General features: G+C 48.1%; 1 protein-coding gene across 1 annotated transcript; it reads right to left on the bottom strand.

The window, feature by feature from the left end:
* Positions 1-292: 292 nt before the first annotated feature.
* Positions 293-18,804, bottom strand: LOC138651712 (GTPase KRas-like). Its single transcript, XM_069742128.1, has 5 exons — positions 18,626-18,804; positions 14,481-14,611; positions 9,295-9,473; positions 6,669-6,828; positions 293-959 (listed from the first exon to the last, which is right to left on the bottom strand). Exons 2-5 carry the CDS (start codon positions 14,589-14,591, stop codon positions 849-851), a joined length of 561 nt encoding a protein of 186 aa, XP_069598229.1. The 5' UTR covers positions 14,592-14,611; positions 18,626-18,804; the 3' UTR covers positions 293-848.
* Positions 18,805-19,107: the final 303 nt, after the last annotated feature.

Below are 19,107 nucleotides of genomic sequence, written 5' to 3'. Positions count from 1 at the left end.
ACTGTTAAAAGCAGCATTTAACAGGTTAACAGTAGCAGGTGGTGATGAACTCCACTCACAGCTTTTAGAGGCAGATGATGGCTGAATAACACATCAATCATCTGCCGGGAAAACCGTAGGCTCAGCTGTTGAGGAGGACACCAGACATATGATGTTGGGAAGTGGTTAAACTGTCAGAAGTTTTCCAAAACTGGAGAACCCCTTTAACATGACAAGGTGTAGAAAGCTCATTAAATCCAACGCTATTCTCAGAACTAAAGTAAAAAAGGCAAAATAAAGACGTACACCTCAATTTTGAAAGACGTTCTTCCTTTATTTCATTCTAGCACGTTTCCCCATGGTCAGACTATGTTCACCACTAAGGCTTCACTCCTCACAGTAAATTTCTAGGTTTTCCTCCGTTTAGATGAGTCTTACATTACTGCTGAGCAGATTACGGACTTGGTTTACTCTCAAAGCCAAGGCAGATCCAACACACTAACTTCTCCCAGGGGGGTAAAAACAAAAAAAAAAGAAAAATGAGAATCTGGTGGCAGAGGTCCTTGGTGGTGGAGATTCCCGTGGGTGCCGCAATAGTCTTCATGAAAAGTTTAAGGCTTTTTTTTCATTTAATTACTATACAAGAGAGCGGGCTTCGAAAAGTAGTATCTTTGAAGATAGCCGTCCCAACATTTTGTGTGTATGTGCTTCCTATAATAAAAAGGCAAAAACGTACGAAGGGAATTTGGAATATTCCTGGCAATCGGTTCCCATCCACTGCAATACTAAAGTCCACGCAATCTGCTGGGTTTGAGTTGGCACACAGGCTGCGGCTCCGCTGGCGTTCCTCGGGAAGGATGGCACTTGTCTTAAAGAATCACGCACTTCCTTTTGGAGGATTTCTTCTTTTTCCCGTTGTTGATCTTCTCTTTGTGCTTGCGGATTTCACGGACGAGGGTGTAGAACGCGTCTTCAACTCCCTTGGGGTGTTAAAATAAATAAATAAAATCATGAAAAATTGGGAGGAAAGAAGCAGAATGAAGAGTAGGTTAACCATGGATAGGAAGTCCCCCCCAGACTATTAAAAACAGGATGGGAAAGTCATGTCTGCTTACAGAATCCTTTGCCTTTCTATAAACACTTGAAGCCACCAAACAATGCAGAGCCGCTCGTCACACCTTGTGGCGTTCTTGCACAGTACAAACGTGAGCCTTGCATGATGGAAATCGATCAGGGGGGCAATATAGCTGTGCTTATAGGTTACACCATTAATACAAATTATACAGCAAAGTGTGAATGTACAGTTTATATACTGGACAGTTTCCGCTGCCCCCACCTGTGGCCTCTATGATCTTCTGATGGGGCTGCTGCTGCATTGCGGCAAAGTGCAAGTCAATGGGGTTCAACGATATGGAAAAATCCAAGCAATTCTGATATTTTGCAACTTGATTGTCAAGGACCTTTCCAAGTATCATTGTGACCACATTCACTAGAATTTACGCTGCAATGTAGCGGCCCTTTGGGCAGGAGCGTAATGATTGCGTTCAAAGAGGGTGCGACCGTGACCGGGCCAGTGTAGGAGACCGTCCAGTGACTATTTCACCTGGATGTGCTTCCTCGGACGCACATTCAGCTGAAATATATTGCGACGCAGAAACCTACTGCTGGCCAATCAGAAGCCAGCAGCAAACTGCTTTCCCGTGATGTCATGCGCCGCCCATGCCGGCGAGCCGAAGTCAGCTGCCGGCTATGGAGGAGAACAACGCGTGTCGTGGGAGCAAGGTAAGGTAAAAATAAATGGTTTGTTTCTTTTTAAAATGTGCTGGAGAAGAACAGAAGGGGCCCCGGAATAAGACTTCTAATGCCAGGAAGGGGCCCAGGAAGTAAGGGCATTAGGCTTGGAAGGGGGCATTATACTAAGCAGGGGCACATTACATGATGGGGAACATTATGCCAGGAAGGGGCCTAGCATGGAGGACATTGTTGTACCAGATTGGGAGGCATTATTACTGGAAGGGCCCAGGATGCGGATATTATTACATAGGGGGGGGGGGGGGGGGGGAAGGTGAACAAGCATGTCTTCATAGGATCTAGAATGCTACAAGGGCCCATACATCTGATCAATATGTAGGAGAAGCATCAAAAGAGCATACAACCGTGCGAGAAATGCGGATCGCCATCAGCTTCTTTATTCATCAAAGAAAAAAACGGTTACAAATCAGGTAAGGTTGGTGACGACCTATAACTCGCAATGGACAAAACTCTGGGAGTGTGTAGCCAAACACTGGCCCATTTTACTAGCAGATCCGGTACTTAAACAGTACTTGCCGGAGAAACCATCTCTCACTGCAAGGAGATCTAAAAACCTGAGGGACACGTTGGTTAGGAGCTTGTATGTCCCGGAAGTACGGCCAATATTTGGGTCACAGAGACAAACTAGGCCCCCATGGGGTTGTAAACCATGCGGGAAATGTGTGGCGTGCCCGAATGTGGACACTGCAACCGAATTCGTGTCTTCAGATGGACGGAAATTTAACATCACACATACAATAACGTGTACTACCACTGCTGTGGTGTACTATGCGTATTGTACATGTAGTAAAATCTATGTAGGATTGACCACCAGGGCTCTGAAGATACGAATTAGGGAGCATGTAAGGGACATTCTTGCTGGAAAACAGGAAGAGAACCTGGATCTTTTGAAAAGTGTCCCCAGGCACTTTAAACTATTTCATGATAGTGATCCTTCAGGTTTGAGGGTGAAGGGGATAGATTGTATTCCCGTGAATCCACGGGGGGGGTAACGTCAGCAGAGCCCTGGCCCAAAAAGAATCCCGTTGGATTTGGGAACTTCGGACATTGAAACCAGATGGTTTAAATGAAACATTAAGCTTTGCGCCTTTTCTTTAGTATGGCTACTTTTTAATATGTGTGTTGTGGTTCATCTGATTTTAATGTTGTGTTTTTTTTAAGGTTTTTAATATGTTATGTTATTTTCTAGCCTCCGCTTTGTACGCTTATTGCTGGCCTACTTGGAAAGGGATTCAATTTGGAGAAAAAAAAAAAAAAGGGGAAGATATTCTCACTATATGCACTTCACTTATGTATATTCATATGCATGTCCATGCTGGCTCACCTCGAAAGGAATTCAAGTTGGACGAGTATTGGATGATATGTTCATTAAATGCACCTTGTATTATGTCTATGTAGATTGTATAGTATGGAGATATATGTATATCTATTATGGTTGTATTGAATGCACATGGATGTTCACGGTGTTTATCTGTGTATTTCAGTGATTACTGTGTACTCATTTTATGTATTTATATTTGATATATTCACCATTGGATGCATTGGTATTAACTGGTGCTGTATATGTTTACTTATTTGTGTTGAGTGACTGGGTTTTGGTTGCTCCTTATGAATAGTGTCCTTCGTACCGTTGTGGTCTATGGGAGTTTCGGGTTTTAGCCAGTAATGAAGGGTTAATGGATTATTCATGCAAGCGGGGGGATTGTCTGTGTCCGCTCCTGTGCGCATGCGCGTTCCGCGTCGCTGGCCTTGCGTTGTCCGCGGGTGTCTATATCGGGCTTGGCGTGCACATGATCGCCTGTTTGGCGTTTATGTGGGCGTGCTTGCCTGATGACGCCGCGGGGGACTCGGGCTGTGGGACGGCGGTACGGAGCATGCGCCGCTCTATGGTAGGCGGACACATGACGTCTAGTATATGTATGTTGATTGGGTGGGATCCACTATTTAATTGGTCGGGTATCTGATGTTGCCACTCCCCCGGAAGAAGGCGGACGCAGCCGAAACGCGTGTAGGGGACGTGGCACCATTAGACCTGAGGTAAGGGAGGTACTGTTTTGTTTTGTTTTATTATGCCATCTTTTTTGTCTCACTATCAGCGTGTACTGTTAGGGCAGACCTTATTGGCACCACAGACTATGGCACGATCGGTGTAGACTATATAGGAGGCTTTAAAAATTATGTATGATACATACCTCAGGTCTATGGTGTCTTTTATGACTGGTTTTTGTGCACCATCAATGGTGGTCTCTTTTAAATATATGTCTCAATAAAATTTGATATTTTTGTTCATATCTTGAGGTCTGTTTCAGTACTTTTTCTGTAGGTTTATATAATTGTGTGTACGGGACCGTTATGGTGGTGATATCTCCTAACGGACACAGGGGTTGATGTTGTGAACACCTGTGTTTTTTGTTTGCCTGTGTTTGGTAAATAGCAAAGTGTGAATGTACAGTTTATATACTGGACAGTTTCCGCTGCCCCCACCTGTGGCCTCTATGATCTTCTGATGGGGCTGCTGCTGCATTGCGGCAAAGTGCAAGTCAATGGGGTTCAACGATATGGAAAAATCCAAGCAATTCTGATATTTTGCAACTTGATTGTCAAGGACCTTTCCAAGTATCATGGTGACCACATTCACTAGAATTTACGCTGCAATGTAGCGGCCCTTTGGGCAGGAGCGTAATGATTGCGTTCAAAGAGGGTGCGACCGTGACCGGGCCAGTGTAGGAGACCGTCCAGTGACTATTTCACCTGGATGTGCTTCCTCGGACGCACATTCAGCTGAAATATATTGCGACGCAGAAACCTACTGCTGGCCAATCAGAAGCCAGCAGCAAACTGCTTTCCCGTGATGTCATGCGCCGCCCATGCCGGCGAGCCGAAGTCAGCTGCCGGCTATGGAGGAGAACAACGCGCGTCGTGGGAGCAAGGTAAGGTAAAAATAAATGGTTTGTTTCTTTTTAAAATGTGCTGGAGAAGAACAGAAGGGGCCCCGGAATAAGACTTCTAATGCCAGGAAGGGGCCCAGGAAGTAAGGGCATTAGGCTTGGAAGGGGGCATTAAACTAAGCAGGGGCACATTACATGATGGGGAACATTATGCCAGGAAGGGGCCTAGCATGGAGGACATTGTTGTACCAGATTGGGAGGCATCATTACTGGAAGGGCCCAGGATGCGGATATTATTACATGGGGGGGGGGGGGGGGGGGGGGGGAAGGTGAACAAGCATGTCTTCATAGGATCTAGAATGCTACAAGGGCCCATACATCTGATCAATATGTAGGAGGGGGCCCACGTCCAAATTTTGCACCAGGGCCTATCATACAACAGTTAAGGTACCTTCACACATAACGATATTGTTAACGATATCGTTGCTATTTGTGACGTAGCAACGATATAGTTAATGAAATCGTTATGTGTGACAGCGACCAACGATCAGGCCCCTGCTGGGAGATCGTTGGTCGCTGAATAAAGTCCAGAACTTTATTTCGTCGCTGGACTCCCTGGAGACATCGCTGGATCGGCGTGTGTGACACCGATCCAGCGATGTCTTCACTGGTAACCAGGGTAAACATCGGGTAACTAAGCGCAGGGCCGCGCTTAGTAACCCGATGTTTACCCTGGTTACCATGCTAAAAGTAAAAAAAAACAAACAGTACATACTTACCTACAGCTGTCTGTCCTCCAGCACTGTGCTCTGCTCTCCTCCTGTACTGGCTGTGAGCGTCGGTAAGCAGAGCGGTGACGTCACCGCTCTGCTTTCCGGCTCCCAGACAGTACAGGAGGAGAGCAGAGAAGCAGAGCGCAGCGCTGGAGGACAGACGGCTGTAGGTAAGTATGTACTGTTTGTTTTTTTTACTTTTAGCATGGTAACCAGGGTAAACATCGGGTTACTAAGCGCGGCCCTGCGCTTAGTTACCCGATGTTTACCCTGGTTACCGGCATCGTTGGTCGCTGGAGAGCGGTCTGTGTGACAGCTCTCCAGCGACCAAACAGCGACGCTGCAGCGATTCGGATCGTTGTCGGTATCGCTGCAGCGTCGCTAAATGTGAAGGGGCCTTTACACCACTGAAAGTGGCTGTGAAGCCCCAGCCAAATTCCCGTCTCAGCCATAAAAGTCAGAGGTGGGAATAACCCTGTAAGTAATGGCACAGAAACACACACCGACTCATATGAGCAAGCAATAAAATAGAAATGTGTGGCTATCGGACGGCAAAAATTAAAAAATTATTTTAGGATCAGATCAGAATGGGGTTTACTGGCCAATTTATAGGCTTTCTAAACATTTGGGCCCTGGGCTAAATTAGTAAAAAAGATTTACTAATGCCCCAAGGACAAATATCTACGAATGTTCTAAAACCTCCAGAAAACTGATGAGAAAATGTGCTGGGATAAGGTGTTATCTGACATTGGGATAAGGTGTTATCTGACATTCTCGGATGCCAAGAGGGTCTTCAGCGTGCTGGAATAATATGTTCCAGTCGCCGCGGCTGTATGTCTCGTGGCTGTATGTCTCGTGGCTGTATGTCTCGTGGCTGTTCGACAGACGCAACACTTGCAAGGATTGCCTAACAAACAGGAAATCCCGGCATGTATTGCAGATGTCGAACAGCCATGGGGACTCGTACACATTACGAACACGCCGACACTCGATAGCATCTTATCCCAGCATGGTCACTCATCACTAGTAATAATCAAAGTTGCTGATCCACAATCCACAAGCTATGCAGCCAGATCCTCCTAGTCCAGAAAAAGTAATATAATATGGCAGCACATTACAGATAACATGTGTACAGGAGGACGGTAAGCGTAAATCCGAGCAGTTCCTCCAAGTACAAACTATTACTTCCACACTACACGTCTGCACGCAGGCTTACCTGTCTTGTTTTGGCAGACGTTTCTATGAAGGGAATCCCATAGCTCTTTGCTAGATCCTGCGCCTGCTTTGTGTCCACTGTCCGTGACGGGAGGTCACATTTGTTACCAACTAAAACCATGGGGACATCATCCGAATCTTTTACCCTGTTAATCTGTTCTCTAGAGAAATAGAAAAGGAGACATGCAATTTTTGATACATATTAAGATATAAAAATAATGTAAAGAGGTGAAAAATATAAAATATATAATATACAGTACAGACCAAAAGTTTGGACACACCTTCTCATTTAAAGATTTTTCTATATTTTCATGACTATGAAAATTGTAAATTCACACTGAAGGCATCAAAACTATGAATTAACACATGTGGAATTATATACTTAACAAAAAAAGTGTGAAACAACTGAAATTATGTCTTATATTCTAAGTTCTTCAAAGTAGCCACCTTTTGCTTTGATGACTGCTTTGCACACTCTTGGCATTCTCTTGATGAGCTTCAAGAGGTAGTCACCGGGAATGGTCTTCCAACAATCTTGATGGAGTTCCCAGAGATGCTTAGCACTTGTTGGCCCTTTTGCCTTCACTCTGCGGTCCAGCTCACCCCAAACCATCTCGATTGGGTTCAGGTCTGGTGACTGGAGGCCAGGTCATCTGGCGTAGCACCCCGTCACTCTCCTTCTTGGTCAAATAGCCCTTACACAGCCTGGAGGTGTGTTTGGGGTCATTGTCCTGTTGAAAAATAAATGATGGTCCAACTTAACGCTAACCGGATGTAATAGCATGCCGCTGCAAGATGCTGTGGTAGCCATGCTGGTTCAGTATGCCTTCAATTTTGAATAAATTCCCAACAGTGTCACCAGCAAAGCCCCCCCACACCATCACACCTCCTCCTCCATGCTTCACGGTGGGAACCAGGCATGTAGAGTCCATCCGTTCACCTTTTCTGCGTCGCACAAAGACACGGTGGTTGGAACCAAAGATCTCAAATTTGGACTCATCAGACCAAAGCACAGATTTCCACTGGTCTAATGTCCATTTCTTGTGTTCTTTATCCCAAACAAGTCTCTTCTGCTTGTTGCCTGTCCTTAGAAGTGGTTTCCTAGCAGCTATTTTACCATGGAGGCCTGCTGCACAAAGTCTCCTCTTAACAGTTGTTGTAGAGATGTGTCTGCTGCTAGACCTCTGTGTGGCATTGACCTGGTCTCTAATCTGAGCTGCTGTTAACCTGCGATTTCTGAGGCTGGTGACTCGGATAAACTTATCCTCAGAAGCAGAGGTGACTCTTGGTCTTCCTTTCCTGGGGCGGTCCTCATGTGAGCCAGTTTCTTTGTAGCGTTTGATGGTTTTTTCCACTGCACTTGGGGACACTTTCAAAGTTTTCACAATTTTTCAGACTGACTGACCTTCATTTCTTTAAGTAATGATGGCCACTCGTTTTTCTTTACTTCGCTGCTTTTTTCTTGCCATAACACAAATTCTAACAGTCTATTCAGTAGGAGTATCAGCTGTGTATCCACCAGACTTCTGCTCAACACAACTGATGGTCCCAAACCCATTTATAAGGCAAGAAATCCCACTTAATAAACCTGACAGGGCAAACCTGTGAAGTGAAAACCATTCCCGGTGACTACCTCTTGAAGCTCATCAAGAGAATGCCAAGAGTGTGCAAAGCAGCCATCAAAGCAAAAGGTGGCTTATAAGACATAATTTCAGTTTCACACTTTTTTGTATATAATTCCACATGTGTTAATTCATAGTTTTGATGCCTTCAGTGTGAATGTACAATTTTCTTAGTCATGAAAACACAGAAAAATCTATAAATGAGAAGGTGTGTCCAAACTTTTCCATAATTTCACAACTTTTCCTTCTTGTTGGTGCTGCAATAAATTTAACACCGACTCTCTACAATCAACGCCACGTGCAATGGAAATCAGATTACCAACCGACGGGAAGAAATTTGCGGACTGGAATCGGTGCAGGAATCTGAAACATGAGCAACAATTCTTTTTTGATCCTTTGATCCTCAAAATCAAAGAGCTATACCTTTATCCCATGGTGGATGTAGCTATAAGAGGGCTTGCTTTTTTAAAGGGTCAAGTTTTTTTCTAATTAAATTTGTACCACTTTGGCGCAGGATCACTGTAATCTTTTTATTGGGTGATGACAAAAAAAAAAAAAATCCAATTTTTTTAAGCCACTTAGACTAAGGTCTAAATAACATTTATAGGTTTTCGCTTTAGCAAGCATTTATTTATTGTGAAAGAAAAAAAAAGGCACCAGAGGCATAGATTTATTTTATTTTTTTGACCACATAGCTCGCTGCTATACTTTCGAACCAGAACCATTTTGGGGTACGCATATCCTTCTTTTTTTTTTTGATAATTTTTTGCTATAAATAACAATTTTTAAAGATGTTGGGATTTTAATAGAGGGAAAAAAAAATACAAACTACCGTACATAGCACCGGCTCCAGTAAATGTGAATGTGACCAAAGGGGATTAAAGGAAAAGATGTCCCAAAATAGCGCCGCTTTGGTCCACAGGCTTTGTCTGGCAGCTCAGCCCCATTTAAGAAATGCATAATTAACCTCGTTAGACACGGGCTTGCATTAATAAGGCCTCTGACCTGTAATGGTGGACATCCTCAAAGGATTTTGTATTATTAATAGCAAAAACACACAGAAAGCCTTCTCCGGTCCGCATGTACTGATCCCTCATGGCACTATACTCCTCTTGACCTGCAGTGTCGAGAATGTCCAAGAGACATGTTTCACCATCTATGACAACCTGCTTCCTGTACGAGTCCTGTAGTAACGGGAGAGATCAACACAAAGTACACGGTGAGATAGTGAGATACTCAGGCGTGCCCTGGCCACAATTCCTATAGGACACGTGCCATACTGATCTAAAGGGCACAGACTTAGGGCTCATTCACACGTCCAATTTTCTTGTACGAGTGCAATCCATAGTATTCGCAGATAGTACTCGTATCTATGATATTTTATGACCAATTTCTTCCTCGGACTGAGTGGTCCACAGATAACATCAGAGACATGTCGGATCAAAATTGACAGTGGAAGTCTATGGGTGCGTGAAAATACCAGCCTGCACATTGATGACATCCGAGAACGGTCCGATTTCCACTGACTGTCAAAAAGAAGGTGGTAGAGAAACTTTTTTTTTTTTTTTTTTAATTTTCCAGGTATGAGAAAAACGGACAAACCACACTCCCCAAACCAATCCACCCTCCCCAGACCAAACCACCCTCCCCAGACCAATCCACACTCCCCAGACCAAACCACACTCCCCAGACCAAACCACACTCCCCAGACCAAACCACACTCCCCAGACCAAACCACACTCCCCAGACCAAACCACACTCCCCAGACCAAACCACACTCCCCAGACCAAACCACACTCCCCAGACCAAACCACACTCCCCAGACCAAACCACACTCCCCAGACCAAACCACACTCCCCAGACCAAACCACCCTCCCCAGACCAAACCACACTCCCCAGACCAAACCACACTCCCCAGACCAAACCACACTCCCCAGACCAAACCACACTCCCCAGACCAAACCACACTCCCCAGACCAAACCACAATCCCCAGACCAAACCACACTCCCCAGACCAAACCACACTCCCCAGACCAAACCACACTCCCCAGACCAAACCACACTCCCCAGACCAAACCACACTCCCCAGACCAAACCACACTCCCCAGACCAAACCACACTCCCCAGACCAAACCACACTCCCCAGACCAAACCACACTCCCCAGACCAAACCACACTCCCCAGACCAAACCAAACCACACTCCCCAGACCAAACCAAACCACACTCCCCCGACTAATCCAAACTCCCCCGACCAATCCAAACCACACTCCCCCAACCACAATGATCTAACTAAAATAATTGTCTCATACGTTGACAAATCGGATGTGTGAATGAGCCATCAGATGTGTATAATCTGTCTGTGTATAATATGTCTGTGTGCTGTACTCATGCAAACCAGAGATTATACGAAGAACAAAAAAAAAAAACAAGTGGCATGTGCTGCTTTGATCCATTTTTCCTCAATGGGTGCATTAAAGACTACTAATGGCATATTGACACCATCAGTACGGCAGTTTTTTATGGATCAATCACGATTAACGTAGAAGTTTGTATTTGGATTATTAGTTTTAAAATTGCTGATGTATAAAACGTATGCCATGGATGTAAAACAAAGCAAAAAAAAAATAGAAATAAGGATGACAAAAAAAAAAAAATAAAATCATCTGTTGGAATCAAATGTCGAGGAAGTGGCGGACACAGCCCTATGCCATGATCCATAGGCAGCAGGGGTCTTTGAAATGCAGCGCAGAGTTAAGCTGTGGCGGTAACGTGGTACATGCACACTGCACTTTTTTTTGTGTGTTTTTAACAGGTCACAGAAAACACTTGGAAGAATCTTCCAATTACGGTAATTTCAATTAAAAATTAGCTTTTTGTTGTTTTTTTAAGCCACCTCAGGCTTCCATAGATGTAAAGCCTTTAAAACAAGAGATGTGACCATTCTTCAGGAGATTTCCCCTATGAAGACACTCCACACTTTATAATACAAATCAATGGGAAGAAAAAATAAATTAATTAAATCAGAAGATGATCTTTTCAGCATTTTCACCTATATAAAAAAAAAAATCTAGCATTTTATTCATTGTATAATGCAGACCTGGGCAAGATGCGGCCCGCATCCGGCCCGCCTGATGATTTTGAACGGCTCGCCAGCTAGCTGTCACTTCTGACAGCCGTCCCTGGCACCACTCGGCCAGCCGCCAGACGCCATTGGCGGTTCCTCAGACACTGTGCAGCTCCTGGCCCCGCCCTTCGGCTGCATTGTGCTCTACACCATTGGCTGGGCCGCCCCGGCTCTCGCTCCATCACTACTTGTGATTGGCTGGCCTGTCAGTCCATCACTGACCTCGGTAAGGGGGAGCGGCCGGTCTCTGGAGGCTTCTGCGGGCTCTAAAGGTGGCGGCCGGGTGTGAGGAGCCGAGATTTATCCTGGAGATTGTCCGTGCGGACGAGACCGGCGCCAAGGTCACTGGTAAGTGTCCGAGAGAGGCTGTATCCGCCCTCCCTGCACCCACCGTCCATGCTTCACCCTGACCGGCCTGCATTCTGGCTGACTGCTGAGGTTGTGTGACTGGTGGCCTCCCCCTCTATACTGGTCCTGGGGGGCTGTGACTGGCGGCCTCCCCCTCTATACTGGTCCTGGGGGGCTGTGACTGGCGGCCTCCCCCTCTATACTGGTCCTGGGGGGCTGTGACTGGCGGCCTCCCTCTCTATACTGGTCCTGGGGGGCTGTGACTGGCGGCCTCCCCCTCTATACTGATCCTGGGGGGCTGTGACTGGCGGCCTCCCCATCTATACTGGTAATTGGGGGCTGTGACTGGCGGTCTCCCCATCTATACTGGTCCTGGGGGGCTGTGACTGGCGGCCTCCCCCTCTATACTGATCCTGGGGGGCTGTGACTGGCGGCCTCCCCATCTATACTGGTAATGGGGGGCTGTGACTGGCGGCCTCCCCCTCTATACTGGTCCTGGGGGTCCATGTTTGTGCAGCACTATATGGGGGCCATAATGTTTGTGCAGCACTATATGGGGCCACTACAGTATAGGGTTAAAATTAGTTAATTATATTAGTCCGGCCCTCTAAAACCATCCCAATTTCTCATGCGGCCCCATGGCTAAATTAATTGCCCACCCCTGGTATAATGGGTTTAAAAAAGATAAAAAGTGGCAAAAAAGCTTAAGAAAATTGGTGTGTGTGTGTATGTGTGTGTGTGTGTGTGTGTGTGTGTGTGTATATGTGTGTGTGTGTGTGTGTGTGTGTGTGTGTGTGTGTGTGTGTGTGTGTGTGTGTATGTGTGTGTGTGTATATGTGTGTGTATATGTGTGTGTGTGTGTGTGTGTGTGTGTGTGTGTGTGTGTGTATGTGTGTGTGTGTGTGTGTGTGTGTATGTGTGTGTGTGTGTATGTGTGTGTGTGTATGTGTGTGTGTGTGTGTGTATGTGTGTGTGTGTGTGTGTGTGTGTGTGTATGTGTGTGTATGTATGTGTGTGTGTGTATGTGTGTGTATGTGTGTGTATATGTGTGTGTGTGTGTATGTGTGTGTATGTGTGTGTGTGTGTGTGTGTGTGTGTGTGTGTGTGTGTGTGTGTGTGTGTGTGTGTGTGTGTGTGTGTGTGTGTGTGTGTGTGTGTGTGTGTGTGTGTGTGTGTGTGTAGTTTTTTTTTTTTTTTTTTAGAGATGACCAAGAAATTAACGAAATGCTTTCTGCAGAAAACAAAACCTATAAACTAAAAAAAAAAAAAAAAAAAAGTATAAAACATGGTGGCTACAAGACTCACCCCTCCGTTGCTTCCTAACATAAGTGGTGAACGGTGTTTTTCAGCTTATTAATCTCTTCTAAAAATTACCTAAAAGCCCGGTGCCCACAATCTGGAAATAGCAGCGCATGTTCGCAGCACCGAAACCACTGCCGTCTATTGAATGCAGGTAAATCCAAACCCGTCAGCAGGATTCTGCTAAGTACAGACATTGTCATGTTGCCTCTGTTACACTGATTAAAATGATACCTGGGGTGAATAAATCTGTCTTGTGGTTCTTGTGTAGTCAGTGTTAATGAGATGCTCGTGCTCCGAGGCCGGACTGTAGGCAGAGTCTTACCTTACTACTCTCTGCTCACAGGACGCCCCGAAGCACAAACACGTTCCTCATCACAGACAGAGGGAGAGAGACTGTTTGTGCTTTTCCTTTAAATAAATGATGCCAAGAATAAAGGTGTAATACAAACGCCCCCCGTGACATATTTTGAATTGCAATCCATCCTCGTCACATGGCAGGATGGGTTGCAGACTGGAGAAACATACTGTAGCTTGAGAACTCTGTCTCAACTGACAGAAGCAGTATCCTAAATCACACACAAACTCTCTCAGCCTTCAGAGCAGGGCTGTGACACGAGAAGAAATAAATCTCCTCGCTGACTGAGCACAACAGAGGTTTTTCTTTTCTCCAGCTTCCTTTTTCTCCTCCATGCTTATTTCTGTACATGCTCTGCTCTGTCAGACTGCTTTATAGCAGGGTAGAGAGACTGACTTAGTGGAATGAGTACAGAGAAGATTTATTTCTTCTCATGTCACAGCCCTGCTCCACAGGCTGAGTGAGATATGTGTACGATGCTGCTCCTCTGTTAGGTGAGACTCATCTCAAGCGGTTTCTTCAGTCCGCAACCTGTAAAACATGGGCTTCAGTTGGAAATATGTCATGAAGGCCAATTTTATCACGTTCTTAGAGAACCCTCTCTAAGCCACATTGTTATATAAAATATTTTATCAAGACTGACATCTGTCAAACAATCAGCTGTTATGGCCAGGGACGCCTGCCTGCCCTCCCACTTGTCCGGACGCCTGCTGGGTAACTCCGTTTTGGCTCAGAGGGACCTGAAAGGACATCTTGAAGAGACAACCCTGTTAAGATCCTAGAGTGACTGGCGGGAGGCGAGGTCAGGCACTACTCTGCAGACACCATATAATCTAATGTAACCAATGTAACCTCCACTACTGATCGGACAGCAGAGAGCAAGCGATGGCACCCAGTGTCAAAAGAGGAGTTGTTGCTTCCAAAAGATAGTGAGGTTTTCTGACAAAAGCCAGAAGGATCCCAACTATTTACAAGGCTGAGAAATAATGAGGGCATTATGGGGAGGCCGAGGTGTCCTTCTAATAAGCCCTGATGTAACAGCCACATAACACGCCGCGTACCTCAATGGTGGGATCGTATTCGTCTACAAAGTGGTTCTGGATGAGTTGGATGGTCAGAGCGCTCTTGCCCACGCCTCCAGCACCGACCACGACAAGCTTATATTCAGTCATTTCACTTGCACAGATCCTGCCTGGAAAAACAAGTAAGGAAAAAGATGAGCCACGAAAAATGGAGACCAATCTAAGCCCCACGATCAGGGGCGAACGCACCATTGGTGCCACCAGTGCAGCCAAACAGGGGTCCAAGTGCTAAAGGAGGAGCTGTGCAATCTAGGCCTTGTTCACATCACACGTATATCCTGCTGAAGATCACCGGACTGTAGCGTCCATCAACCATACATTTCCATGGTAAAGGAAAATGGCAGTGTAGGTTTTACCTTTACTTTTCCATATTTTGCAGTACACGGTGTAGATGGAGGTTGTCCAGTGAAAACAAGTCATGACATGTCCGTGGGATAGATAACCTAATCGATGAGGGTCCGATAAACGGAACGCTTGCCGATAAGCAAAACTGGGAATTTTTATCCCCTTTAGAATGAGGTGGCATATTGGATGCCCGGCCGCCACTCCACTCATTCTCTATGGGTCTGCCGAAAAAAAGCCGACCGCAGAACTCGGCAGCCCTGTAGAGAGTGAACAGAGCGGCAGTCGAGCTTCCAACCTACCACATGACAACCCAGCACCCTCACTGATCAGCCGTTACTAGTGCCGCCAAGAGACCGCCAGAGGCCCCCCGCCAAGAGACCGCCAGAGGCCCCCCGCCAAGAGACCGCCAGAGGCCCCCCGCCAAGAGACCGCCAGAGGCCCCCCGCCAAGAGACCGCCAGAGGCCCCCCGCCAAGAGACCGCCAGAGGCCCCCCGCCAAGAGACCGCCAGAGGCCCCCCGCCAAGAGACCGCCAGAGGCAGAGCCTGCCAGAGGCCCCCGCCAAGAGCCTAGAGCATAAAACATATCCTTACCGGGATCTCGCACCGGAGCCGTTTCAGCGAGCAGCGTCAGAACCAGCGCCCATATTGCTGAAACACCATCAAAGTGAGAGGTAAGGATGCATTAATTTTTTTTTATTTTTTTTTTTAATGGGGGAGTAGAAATCCCTTTAACAAAAGTGGTCGCCCTCTCTGGAGGATTTGATATTACCATGTAATATAACCATTAGTGATGAGTGAAAGTGCTGGGATAAGGTGTTATCTGAGCATGCTCGGCTGCAGGTCTCATGGCTGTCCGAGAGCTGCAACACATACAGGGATTTCCTGTTAGACAATCCCTGCATGTGTCGCGCCTGTCGAACAGCCTGGAGACCTGCAGCTGCTGAAACTCGTACATATTATTCGAGCACGCCGAAGACACTCTGTTAGCACCCGAGCATGCTCAGATAACACCTTATCCGAGCAGATTCGCTCATCACTAATAACCATGTAATATTCACACTGAGTTAAAGGGATTGTGGCAGCCTAAGCACATAACTAAATGTATGTTTTTTTCTCTCTAAATCACTGCCTCCATCCTGCCAACTGAGGTGTAGTCAAATATGTTAATTAGGCTCTCAGTGCACCCTGGGCGTGACCAAGAGAGAGTAGAAAGTTCCACCCACTGGCTTACAAGCTCCGTCTCCCTCATTGGTGCTTCCCTGAAATTTCCCTGTAAACAGTGGTCGCTCCAAACGAACTGATCTTGACAATCAACAGCGAGGAAGTAAAGCCAGTGGGCAGACAGGTGCACCGAGCCGTTCGGCCACACCCGGGGTGCACCGGGCTTCCTAATTATCAGATCGACTGCAGCCTTCAGATTAGTCCATGAAGAAGAAACGCTATGGACGCTGCAGCCGATCAGTGGCCGCCGATTGGCTGCAGCCATCACGTGACATGGTTTACGTCAGGGTCTGGGAGGCAACTATACTTTTTTTTTTTTATATACACGCACGCAGCGGTCAGGCGGGTATATACACGCACGCAGCGGTCAGGCGGGTATATACACGCACGCAGCGGTCAGGCGGGTATATACACGCACGCAGCGGTCAGGCGGGTATATACACGCACGCAGCGGTCAGGCGGGTATATACACGCACGCAGCGGTCAGGCGGGTATATACACGCACGCAGCGGTCAGGCGGGTATATACACGCACGCAGCGGTGAGGCGGGTATATACACGCACACAGCGGTCAGGCGGGTATATACACGCACACAGCGGTCAGGCGGGTATATACACGCACACAGCGGTCAGGCGGGTATATACACGCACACAGCGGTCAGGCGGGTATATACACGCACACAGCGGTCAGGCGGGTATATACACGCACACAGCGGTCAGGCGGGTATATACACGCACACAGCGGTCAGGCGGGTATATACACGCACACAGCGGTCAGGCGGGTATATACACGCACACAGCGGTCAGGCGGGTATATACACGCACACAGCGGTCAGGCGGGTATATACACGCACACAGCGGTCAGGCGGGTATATACACGCACACAGCGGTCAGGCGGGTATATACACGCACACAGCGGTCAGGCGGGTATATACACGCACACAGCGGTCAGGCGGGTATATACACGCACACAGCGGTCAGGCGGGTATATACACGCACACAGCGGTCAGGCGGGTATATACACGCACACAGCGGTCAGGCGGGTATATACACGCACACAGCGGTCAGGCGGGTATATACACGCACACAGCGGTCAGGCGGGTATATACACGCACACAGCGGTCAGGCGGGTATATACACGCACACAGCGGTCAGGCGGGTATATACACGCACACAGCGGTCAGGCGGGTATATACACGCACACAGCGGTCAGGCGGGTATATACACGCACACAGCGGTCAGGCGGGTATATACACGCACACAGCGGTCAGGCGGGTATATACACGCACACAGCGGTCAGGCGGGTATATACACGCACACAGCGGTCAGGCGGGTATATACACGCACACAGCGGTCAGGCGGGTATATACACGCACACAGCGGTCAGGCGGGTATATACACGCACACAGCGGTCAGGCGGGTATATACACGCACACAGCGGTCAGGCGGGTATATACACGCACACAGCGGTCAGGCGGGTATATACACGCACACAGCGGTCAGGCGGGTATATACACGCACACAGCGGTCAGGCGGGTATATACACGCACACAGCGGTCAGGCGGGTATATACACGCACACAGCGGTCAGGCGGGTATATACACGCACACAGCGGTCAGGCGGGTATATACACGCACACAGCGGTCAGGCGGGTATATACACGCACACAGCGGTCAGGCGGGTATATACACGCACACAGCGGTCAGGCGGGTATATACACGCACACAGCGGTCAGGCGGGTATATACACGCACACAGCGGTCAGGCGGGTATATACACGCACACAGCGGTCAGGCGGGTATATACACGCACACAGCGGTCAGGCGGGTATATACACGCACACAGCGGTCAGGCGGGTATATACACGCACACAGCGGTCAGGCGGGTATATACACGCACACAGCGGTCAGGCGGGTATATACACGCACACAGCGGTCAGGCGGGTATATACACGCACACAGCGGTCAGGCGGGTATATACACGCACACAGCGGTCAGGCGGGTATATACACGCACACAGCGGTCAGGCGGGTATATACACGCACACAGCGGTCAGGCGGGTATATACACGCACACAGCGGTCAGGCGGGTATATACACGCACACAGCGGTCAGGCGGGTATATACACGCACACAGCGGTCAGGCGGGTATATACACGCACACAGCGGTCAGGCGGGTATATACACGCACACAGCGGTCAGGCGGGTATATACACGCACACAGCGGTCAGGCGGGTATATACACGCACACAGCGGTCAGGCGGGTATATACACGCACACAGCGGTCAGGTATACCCGCGCACACAGCGGTCAGGCGGGTATACACACGCACACAGCGGTCAGGCAGGTATATACACGCACACAGCGGTCAGGCAGGTGTACTTGTAGAGGGATCACCCAGCTAATTCCCAGCAGGCACTGCGGTCCTCCCCTGTCTCTCTCCCACAATGGTACGTCCCAGGAGATGATGATCCAGGGAACAGCTGATGGTCAGGTGACTGGGTTAGGACTATGGAGACTGGAGTGGGGGAGTCCTCCCGGGCAGAGAGGGCGGCTCTTACCGGACTGCTGCCGTCCCGGGGTCCTCTGTCCGTCCGCTGCCGCTTCTGCTCCGCTCAGTCGCCGCACTCCCAGCGCCTGTCCTCCCGGGGTCAGAGGGTCTCAGGAACTCCCTCTCCCATCATTGTACCTCTCCTCCCGCAGAGCTGACACCCAGGGATCCGGAAGTGCCCACAGCCCCGACTGCAGGGACGCGCCCAATCACAGGCTGACGCTGGCGGCCACTTCCTGTTAGTGGCTGCAACCAATCAGCGGCGGTATATCTGTTGATTGACATCCCTTAGCCCCGCCCCTGTTAGAGAGTCGGCAGCGCACAGTCACCTACGGGGCAGAGCCGCAGAGCGGAGGGGGAGGATGGAAGCTGTTGTCTGCTGTTATCAGCCAGTGCAGGAAAACTGGAACTTTAACCCCTTCTCTTCTGATGCATTTGTCATTTTTGCACTTTCTTTTTTTTTTTTTTTCATCTCCTTTTTCCTGAAGCCAT

Source organism: Ranitomeya imitator, chromosome 10 (assembly GCF_032444005.1).
Source record: "Ranitomeya imitator isolate aRanImi1 chromosome 10, aRanImi1.pri, whole genome shotgun sequence".
NCBI classification, from domain to species: Eukaryota; Metazoa; Chordata; class Amphibia; order Anura; family Dendrobatidae; genus Ranitomeya; species Ranitomeya imitator.
The sequence above is the reverse complement of the archived record's forward strand: the minus strand, read 5'-3'. Positions and strand labels throughout refer to the sequence as shown.